Source organism: Chelmon rostratus, chromosome 18, assembly GCF_017976325.1.
Source record: "Chelmon rostratus isolate fCheRos1 chromosome 18, fCheRos1.pri, whole genome shotgun sequence".
NCBI classification, from domain to species: Eukaryota; Metazoa; Chordata; class Actinopteri; order Chaetodontiformes; family Chaetodontidae; genus Chelmon; species Chelmon rostratus.
Window position 1 is genome coordinate 19,999,904 of NC_055675.1, and position 11,123 is coordinate 20,011,026.

The following is an 11,123-nucleotide window of genomic DNA, read 5'->3' on the forward strand; positions in this document are numbered from 1 at the left end:
ATTTAAGGTCTTAAAACTAGATTTCGCCAGCTTAGAGACCAGGACCAGCTGTGATTCAGATTTCCTCAGCAGCAGGTCTACGGTACAATTTGTGCCCATTCATGAAAATAAGGGATGGACTAAACCGATGCACTTTATCTGTATCTGAGCCAATACGACCTTTATTAACCTACAGTTTATTTGCTAAAATTAAGCTTCTCTGCCATCAGTTACAGTCACTGACTCAGTTTTTAGTGCCACAGCAATCCATGACCCATGTTATCAAACCTAATGAGTTCCACACAATGCGGTATACAGCAAAATGTCATATATGTCATATAGGTTTATATCACGGTCACCAGGTTACAAATGAGGCTCTGGGACCGTTGGAGATGAAGCCAGTCACAGGCGCTGCAGCAGAAACAAAATGGTGCTATAGTTGCTGAATTTATCCAGAATTGACCTAGATTTACACTTTGCAACCCTATTAGCAAAATAATAATTAGGTACAGCTTGACAGAGCTACAAGTGTGGTGGTAGACTGAGGCTTGATTCACTGCTCAGACAAAACATGCTAGTGGAAGAGGACTTTGGATTATGGGAACTTGCAGTGTACAGCTTGAGCTGCTTGTACAGCTTGAGCTGCTTGTCCAGAATGAAGGAAAAAGACTAAAAACCTACCAATGTACTACGTAAGTGGTGATTATCAAATTTTAGGACTTGGGTAAATTTTTAATGTGAATTTGTTTCTATCAGTGGACCAGTGAGTTGGATTTAGTGCTGAGGTTGAAGATTGCAACCAACTGAACAATCCCTAACCTCATCCTCCCTTTCCAAGCATAGGACACATGCTTGTGTCAAACTGATTCCACAAAGGGCCCAGTGGCTGCAGGTTTTCGTTCCAACCAAAGAGAAGCACACCAGGCCAACCAATCAACATCAAGGGATCATTAGTTATCAGCTGAAGACTGAGATCAGCTGATAAACTGATTGGTTGGAACGAAAACCTGCAGCCACACGGCCCTTTGTGGAATCAGTTTGACATGCCTGATGTAGGACAACCCACGCTGGCCACAAAACTCATGAATAATGTGAAAGTCCCTCTCTAGAGCCAGTGTTTGTCTGTTCTGGGCCACTGTAGAAACATGGCGGTGCAACATGACGGATTCCGTTTATGAGGGTCCACGCCCTCTGTAGATATAAAGAGCTCATTCCAAGGTAACAAAAACACAATCTTGTTTTCAGGTGATTATACACTAATGAAAGCATACTTATAAATATTATATTCCATTTCTGCCAATATATCCACCTAAATCCCACACACTGATCCTGTAACTGCAGGGGTTTTATTGAGCACGTCAGCTCAGTTTGCTTGTAATGAAAAGACATTGGGAGGCGGGTGTAAATCAAATTCCCACAGGGAACCCACACGGCCCATCCTGCTGCCAGCTCTGGCACGAAGAAATGCACATCATCTTCGCCCCGAAGAAACTGACAGACAGACAGGTGCATCAACTGCAAGCTGATTTGTTCCAAGAAGATGAAAGACAGATGTTTTGAGCTCCCATGAACAGAATGTCCTGATTGGTCTGAGTATGAAAACCACCTAATTCTGCCTGCAAATCCACCTCATGCTTACTGTCCACCAGTTAAAGGCTGGATCAACATTCCTGAGAGTGTGTGTGAGAGTGTGTGTGAGGCAGGGGGGTTATTCTGTTTGTAGTGACTCATTTTCTCACATCTCTTTCATGCCTAAAAACTTAACATATGTTCCAGGTCAGGGAGAAATATTAAGATGAAATAATGCAAATTCTTCCCCACAGATGAATGTTCTATCTGCATGGTGGACTATAGCGAGGTCTCCTCAGAGGCTCACACATATGGCCCTAATTGTAAAAGATAATTTCATCAGCCACTGAACAGTATGTACATCTCGTCTCTTCATTTAATCTACCGGAAACCCACATTCACACAGGCATGCACAAAACGCAGTGTTCAAAACAGGTCTGTGGTCGTCTGGCCAGGTTGACTGCTCCATCTGGGCTCGTATAATTGCCCCTCAGCGTTTAAGTGAGGTCGCTACGATCCAGGAAGTGTTCCTGCCTGTTTTCGAGCTTTGTTGTGACTGAATTTCAATGGCGAGCCGGTGGGATTCTGCTGGAGAACACACCACATCTTACAGTCTGAGGCTGGGAGCAGACGCTGCTGGTCTGAAGCCACCCCTCCTACACACCTCCTGCCCTCTGAATGCCAAACACCCACCTAAACCCTCAACCCACAACCCCTGCCCCGAACTTCCCCAAACACCTCCAGCTCCCCTCACTGTATGAGCCACTAACACTATCAGAGCTTAGCATTAGCTTTAACCCTTCTACACTCGCTATGTAGCAAAGCAGCAGTACTCAGCACTAATGTAGCTACATGCACAATTACATTAAACTCTTCAGAAAACAGACTTGAATCCCTGGTTCGAGGCCTTGGGGCCTCAGCTACATGCATAAAGTGCCAGTAAAGCACGAGCTTTGTCAGGAAGGTAGGGTAGCAGGGGAACAAGGGTTGAACCCAAATGCAGACACAAGGGAGAGCTGGTGTAATTTAAACTTAACTAAGGAAATGAGAAAGCAGGTAGGCGGGTGAGTACCTAAGCAAAATCAAAAGTTCAAAGAAGTAACAAAAATCCACGAAGGAGCCTGAGTCCATAATGAGAAATAAAGCAACCAAAAACTTAAAGCACAAAAAGGGTCTAGGAAAAATTAAACAAATATCCGAAAACACATGAAACACACTAGGTACTATGGAAAAACACTGACATGGGACATGGCAAGGCAAGGGAACAAAGACAACACTAGAAGACGATGGACAAACACTTACTTGAAATGTGGCATGGACATGAACAAAGACAACATAAAGAAAAACGCACACACAGTACAGGAAGGAATCACAGACAACAACCTGACAAAGACTGAGGGGAAGACACAGGCTTAAATACACATATACAAGGGAGGCCAACTAATGACACACAGGTGAAACAAATCAGACAATTACAAAGGTGGGAAAACACAGGAAGTAAAGCAAAAGAAGAAACATAAGATGAACCTTCAAAATAAAACAGGACATGACAAAAACAGACTGACAACACAAAGGAGAAACGTAAAACAGGCGTGGAAAGGCACGGATCATGACAGGCTTTTGTTATGCAGCCTGTGTAAAGAGTCCCCATCTAACTTTTTCTGTCCCAATACCAGTTCAGGTAGCTAAACTCAAGGTATCTGTCAAAGCTAAGAACCGATCCGATGCTCGTCCTCACTTTTTCCCTTGAGTGAATATAACTGAAGAGACAGCTGGACCTTCCTCAGTCTCCTCAGGAGGAGCAGAGACCCTGGTGAGCTCTTTATGAGCAGGGTTGAGAGTCCAAGAGAGGTCCCCTGAAGGACACGTGGACACCCAGAACCTTGAAGCTGGCGACACATTCAACCTCAGCATGCTGATAGAGGTGAGTGCGTCGCTTTCGGTCTTCTTGGAGTTGAAGGCTGGGTTGTTGTCAAGGCACCACGCCACCATGTGCAAAGCCAGGACCAGCCCCCTCAAACCACATCATGATGGTGGGGGTGAGTGCAACAGGGCATGAAATCATTAAGGCTCGCTGCAGTGGAGTCTCATATTTTATCATCTTGCCGTATGTTTTCTGTGTAAAAACCTTAAAAGTAACTAAAGCGGTCGGATAAATGTAGTGTGCAGTCTGAGATGTAGAAAGTGGCACGAAAAGACTCACGTTTGTGCAGTACGTGAGGAAATGTACTCACATTCCACCACTGATAGTGAGATGGTTTGACTCAATCACCCGCATGAACCCTTCCAACCGTCTCCGTGTTTTTCATCATAAACTTGGTGATTCAGTGGCACAAAACACCAAAGCCAGCCACCAACCAAGCAGCCAACACCCCTTCAGCTAAAGTGCAAGATTCAGGGAATGCTTGAATTTCCGTTGCCAAATATGCTGATTTATCTGCTTTTCTACACCTCAGTGTAATAGACTTGCGAGTGTACTGCCCCAAGCAACCTCCCCTGCCGACAAGCCTGATGTAATAGCAACAGATCTGCTCGGGATGAGTATTTGCCAAAACCTGACGAAGCATCCAATGAAGGATATCTGAAGTCTTATTAGTGCTGGAGTGGAGAAATTACAGAGAGCTGTTTCTCATTTAGTTTGTGCCTATTTGTTTGGTTTTGTTTAATGCTGCGTTTAACATCCATTAAGGAGGGAAGTTGCTCAAAGCATTGAGGGATGAACCACACACACAAACACACGCAGACACACACAGCGAGCAAACAGCCGAACATAAACTTTACAAACACACACATTTGATTTATCATGCTTGAGTTTCCCACACTCTCAGATTTTAACATTCGGTAAAGGCTGTGAATGTGGAGCCGATCAGGTGCACACCAGGGACCGATTGAAATAATAAGCAGCGAAGACCAGAAAATATATGATGTAATTTGCTGCCAATTTGTTTGTTTTGTGGAAAGGGAAGAGTAAGTGGTTACAGGCCTTGTTTAATAAAACATCAAATTAGATTTCGTCATATAAAAAGACATGAAATGATGAAACTCGCCTGTTGAGTGATTCATAATTTCCTAAAAAGCAGCACAAACCCAGTAAGAAGTCTCTCGCTCCTTCAGGTTTTCATTTGAATGCTTGGATGAATGAAATGATCTGCTTGTTCAGAGAATGAAAATGAGTTTGACCTCACGGAGATGCACGTGCTGCGTTTTCAGGTTGAACAGCTTCGTTACTCTGAGTCATGTGACGCCACCTGAGGAGATCTCCCGCTGCTCTGTTCGCTGGTGAAGCCATCTGTGTGTAAGAGCAAACACCAGATACATAAAACTGTGCAGACTAATGACTGACGCTATCCTCAAACGTGCATGCACGCTGCTCTCATCAGATTTTAGGACCATGCATATGGGGTCTGATTTGTAGGCCCTTGCCTGAAGCCTGATTTCCACCACAGTCTGTCTCCAGACACTCAGACGTAAAAGGATTCGACACACCTTTGCTCAGTATTTCTGCCTGTTCCACCAATCTCTCATGATAACGATCAGTATAAATGCCATTCTCCGAAATGCCAGAGCAGCCATTATTATGTCAACCTGGCTATTTTATTGTTTAATTCATCACACACAGATGCACGAGCCTGAGTTACCATCAATAAACGTCAGAAAGATGTAATTCATTACTTTTATCTAAACAGAACAAAAGAACAAAAATTATAACCCTGATCACACAAAATAATCTAAATTAAGCTCTTAATGCTGCTCTGATTGCGGTTTAGACTGACTGAAATGAATAAAATCAAACAAATCATGAAACTGGCTGACGATCTAAGCAATGCTTCATTATTAGATTCCATCTCTGCGGCTTTAGAGTCTCCACCTTCTCACGTCAGTGCTGAGGAAGCTCTTTGAAACCGCTCTCATTTTCTATGAATTTTCTATCCATCATCATTCCAGGAGAAAAAAAAAAAGCTTTACGTGGAAGAAAGACGTCTCGGTCGCCACAAGTCGAAAGGAAAGCACATGTTAGAAACGCACAGCTGAGCCGTCGCCTCAGTGACTCACACCGACTCACCGCAGGTTCGGATCGAAGAGAGAAGAAGTGGCAAAGTGAACTTCCTCCGTCCTCCATTTCCTCGAAAGGTCTCTTCTGTTTCAACACTTTCTATTCGGGATTTCAGGATGTGGCTTTTTTCAACACCCACTGAGCTGATGATCTGTCATGTGTGACAGGAAGAGCTGCTCCGGTGAGGTCAAACCATTCTATAATTAACCTGAACGGTGATGCACAAAGAGGCTGTCAGGTTGGGCCAGTCGTCGGGTGAGTCGGGCGGCTACGCTAACCCTAATGACAGCAGAGTGAGTAAAGTAAAACGCCAAAAATGCTCTAATGTGGGGATTTCCTATTATTCAGTGAATCTTTGGGTTGTGAACTGCTGATTTGATGAAACATTTACTTAGATGTGATTAAATATATGAAACAAGAGCCGAGGCTTCAATATCTGACACATTTTTCAAGAGCTACTTTATTAAAAAAAAAAGTATAAATAAAAATCCTCGTTCGAAAGTGATCTAATATGAATGCTACCATGTTTGATTTATTCTATAGTGGAAACAAAGTACAAGTACAAAGTCAGTGTATTTTATGATTCATGTCTTACTCATGTGAGAAAAATTTCCTCTGTGAAAATTGAGCTATTCTTCTAAAGCAAATGTTATTTTTTTTAAATACTCTTTTGCAAATAACATCTAAATGCCTGTGTTTTCTTTTTCAGTTCAGGTTTCACTGCCGGTGTCAAAGGTCACGGTCCAGGCTTCATCAGAGCGGCGCTGCAACACCAGCAGGCGGAGGTCAGCTTCAGTAAAAAAAAAAAGGAAAAGGGTAGGATCCATAAAAATATGCGCAAAAGCCATGATGCTCATCACTAGATCAGGATAGTCTGACTCACCGGATGTAGCCTGTGTCTGCCACTGGCTCCTCGGTGGTCTCCGTGATACTGCTCTCAAAATTCCCGTGGCCACAGGAAACCACGGCAACCTCTGACGTGCTGATCCACGCTGAAAATGGCGAGCCCAAACCTGGTTGCCTTTTCTTTTTGCGAGGATTTGTACATTTTAACGCCACGGCTCGCCTCCCCAAATGTTGCAATGCAAATGTTTCACCCACACAAGCCCTGCGACATTATGAAGTGCATGCGACTGAAAGACGGCTGTGATTGATTTAAAGTAATACAGTCAAGCCAGAGTCAAGCCATTTGAGACCAGGATCAGGACCTCTCGGGTGAAAGTATCACCCCAAACTGGTCTGAGCAGCTGCCCAATATTTCACCACCGATTAACTTGTCTTCTTTGATAAGGAACACTCCAACACTTCTAAAACCACCAATCAAAATTCCATATATTCAGCTTCATTCAAGTTCAGGAGTTGGCTCTTTACCCAGATGGCCTCTGTGTGTAATCCTGTCCTCCTCCTCCCTCCGTCTCCCCTTACTTCCGACCACACTTTATATCGACCGTATATACGGGTTTATGAGCTCTGCTGTTCGGTCAACCTCCTCCCTCCTCCCCTCATCGCTCTTTTATAAGAAATGAGAAGGCAGCTCAGTTTGCTGTTTTAAACTCTGAACTCCAAGCAGAAGATTTACTGCATCGCACTGAAGCACCGATGGCTGACTGGGCCTGTTTTCCATCAGAGGCTTTTTTCCCCCAGCAAACAAGAGGAGAAACCGTGGTGAGGTAAAGGATACGTGATGAGAGGAGGGGAGAGAAGAAGATTTCAGGTGAAACGTTCATGTTTCAGATTCTGTGGAGTCCTGCAGTTTATTATATACTGTCCTGGCCCGAGTTCTGCGTATGCACACATACAGAGGTATGGTTTACCTGCAGGAGAACCGGCAGAACAAAGCTGTCTTTATTTGCCCTCCTCTCATCTGATACCGGAGCGGAAATTGTTTGAGGGTGGATAAATCAGATAAGAGAAAGAGGAGCTCGCACTCGAGGGAGGAAGAAAAATGAGTTTTAATGAAATAAAATGTAAGCAACATGCTGACGGGTCTCTGAGGCTGCACTTGGGCACAGCATGTGTTCAGCTAAATGCTCATATCAGCATGCTACCATGCTCACAGTGACCCTGCTAAGTTATTAACCAGCAGGTCTGCAGTGGTAAAACTTGAAGTGAACCCTTCTTTATCTTAGTTTCTTCATAAGAGACCTGCTAATGATAACATTTCATGCGTTTTTCAGTGGATCAGAACTGAACTGCTGCCGTTACAACAATTAGCATGGCTAACAACACGCTAGCTCTGCTAGCTTCCAGCATTTGTTTATCGTTGTCAGACTTTATGCAGCAGCTGAGCACGACTTGAGCAAATGAATTTTAATAATCTGACAAGTGGAGAGATAAACAAGAATCAATGAGGAACTGTTAGCATCAGGGTTTAGTGAATCTACGTATTTTATCAACCTGATTGAACTGTGTTGGATGAATAAAGTTCAGTCTAATTGATTTTGCTCACCAATGTGTAGTAAGAGGTTGGGACAACTGGCGAGAGAAATAATGAGTCAAACCAGCATGTGAAAGTGGTTGAACGAACTTCGTATTACAACGAGGAAAAAAACAAGTTCAGTCAAAAACTGATATGAGTCAGTCGGGCCAAATTTGGTTTAGTTGTGGCACATTTTACAGTGGACTGTATTTTTTCCCCTCTCACATCTATTTACAGATTGTGCCTTCAAACCTGAACATTCACTGATGAAGATTTCAGTTTTTCTACCTTTGTTCACATCTTTCCGTTTGCAGACTCCAGGGCTGGTCCTGAATCAGTTTCTTTTTTGCTTCCTGATCATCCTTTTCTTTAAATATGTGTGGATTTAGACTGGCCCCGATCATCATGCTTACATTTTTCATGTTCTTCTCTTCTTAGCCCACAGAAATACCACACCGCTTATTTAAACACATCAGTATCTGACGTTAGAAACGCTGAATACTTAAAGTATGACATAAACAGACAGCTCACGCCCTGCAGGGCTCCACTGTCTCGTTTGATGCTCACAGTGACGGTAGAGCCCTGCAGTGTTTGAGCTGTTTATTTCATGATCTGCTCGCTTTCGGCTCAGCACCTGCCCTCTGTGCTTTAGATGTGTGTGCACATGCACATATATCAGGGTTTATCATTCCATGAAACAGCCAAACATGGTAATTTAGAAACCTATTAAATAATGACTCATAATACAGTCTGGCTTAAACAGACAAGGAAATGAGGACAAACAACACACAGACCTCCTGCATGGCTGCAGGTGACTGAACAACCAGCAAATTAAAGAATACAGAGATGGCAAATTAATTCAAAAGGTCTGCAGGCTCTGGTCCTGCTGCAGAAACAACATAGAGCTACAGTTAGCGCGCTGATAGCATTAGCGAATTAAAGCTATTGTTAGCTCACTCTCCTGCTTGTTCTATCTAATGATGTTGAGTACAACCGGCCTCATGATTGACTCCACGGCTGCTTTACCGGCTTTCACAGGATCATGACAGTAACCCAGTGGCGCAAAGTAACTAAGTACTTTTACTCCAGTGTCTATTTGAGGCTCCTTCTCTTGTTTCAAGATGGCGGAAAAGTCCAGAAAATTAAGATAAATTCAGCTTGCAGAACTTCCAAGTTAGGAACGATGGATTAAAGTGTCCAATACAGTACATCATGTGTTTAAACCTCGAGCAGTTAAATTCTGCTGCTGCTGCATCAGCATTTATTTAATAATGTCAGAATACTCCTTCCATCGCTGCAGCAGCCACATCCGATGATTTCAACTCTTTTAATCAAACCATGGCAACTTCACCAGGCCATTATCACCACTGTCAGTATGATCCTGAGAGAACAATACAGGGTGATCTGTCTCTGTCTGGAAAAGGTTGCACTAATCTGCCAAACCACCAAATCAACAAAAACACATGAAATTGAATCCGAAAAGCGACCAGTATTCTACTTCCTGAACAAAATCTCTTTGTCTTTGTGTCACCACCACATCGGCTCTGTGGTGGAGGAAGTATTCAGATGTTTTGCTTAGGAAAAACAGCACTACAGGGAAGTACTTTGTTTCAAGTAAAAGTCCTGCAAACCCCCCGAGAGTACCAATACCAAAATATACCCGAAGTCCAGTACTTTGCTAAATTCCGCCACGGTGTCAGCTCACTTTGCTGCGGCTGCAGAAAAACAACATTAAAGGTCCAAAGAGATTCCAGTGTGTTTGTGCTTGAATGAGCTGAAGATGCATACACTTACAGGCAAGCGGGTACAGGTTCCAGGTCTTAGGTCTCAGGGCATTGGTCCTGGTCCAGGTTCCAGAGGCTAGAAAGCAAAGGCTTAGAGCAGCAGTGACTCTGGCAGGGCTGATGAGGGAAAATGGAAACAGGTGAGCAGGTGACTGAAACAGGTGAAAAGTCAGAGAGCATGGCAATGACAGGACCTGCAGGTGGAAGGGTGGCTGCAGGCAGACTGAGACAAGAAGGGGGTCCTGGCTTGTCCATCGTGAAGCATTAATTTCTGCACTGATGTACATTTAAACTACACTCTCCCAGGAGGTGATTTCAGTCAGCTTGCTGTTTCTCTTCTTGAGGCAAAGGGGGAATTTCCTGTGTTTCCTGAGTTTCATCAATATTCATTATGCTACAGTTTGACAGGATGTATAATCATATCCAAACATTTATCTTGAGCGCTGATTGTTTCCTGAGCAGGAAAAGGAAAGGAAGAGAGGAAACGGGAGAGAGCGGGGTATGGAGGGAGCAATGCTAAGATATTTCCTCAAATTCACCTCCATGTCAGGAGTTCTGTCTCAGAATGTGATCATGAAGCAGTTCAGTCACCGCTGACTGAGAGTCAGATCATGTATGTACATATGTTATAGAGTTATGCGTTTAATAGAGGTTTCCTGCATTCCTGTCAGTAACTTTTCAAAACCACTGATTGTGCCCATAAGACCTCGATCCAAGCGGCCTTCAGTCTGAGTTAACGCTTTCACTTCACATTCATTTATTGGTGTTTTCTAAAAGTCTGTTGAACCAAACACCGACGGACTGAGGTGCAGGTGCCCAGGTGAGTGTGGTGATCAGGTGACTGGAGGTGCTGCTTTTATCCCCTTATCTATCCCGTCATAGTCCCTCTCGTGTGAGAGACGTGAGTGAGAGGTGTGAGGAAGAGATGAGCTGTCATTATCAAGCGTCTGAAAACGTGTAGGAACAGTTCAGCAGCTAAAGCGACGATGTACTCATTACTGTCAGACGGGCTGATTTGCAGCGTCGCATGACCTGAGTGGAAATTAGCCTGACAGATGATTCAAATGTGTTTTACTGCTGAAAGGCAGCAGCGAACACTTTGCTTCTCTTCCTCTCTACGAACCAGCAGGGTAAAGAGACTCTGGGAGGTCCTGAAAAGCCACGGAAAGCTCGGCTGGTTTTACGGCTCCATTCATTTCAAACACTGTGAATCAGAAAAAGAAGTAAAATCTAAAAAGTGCAGGTCCAGGTGGGTTGCTGTCCCTGCGCCCCTCAGTGGAGTTCAACAACAGCGGTATGAATACAGTGGTATGAAATG

The 11,123-nt window shown here is 43.8% G+C and overlaps 1 protein-coding gene across 1 annotated transcript in view; it reads right to left on the reverse strand.

The window, feature by feature from the left end:
- The window catches only part of si:ch211-202p1.5 (uncharacterized protein LOC103909337 homolog), a 37,752-nt gene extending 27,660 nt beyond the window's left edge, over window positions 1-10,092 (reverse strand). The window contains exon 1 of the mRNA XM_041959400.1: window positions 9,816-10,092. Coding sequence (XP_041815334.1) covers window positions 9,816-10,092 — 277 coding nt within the window. The remainder of the gene's footprint in view (window positions 1-9,815) is intronic.
- Window positions 10,093-11,123: the final 1,031 nt, after the last annotated feature.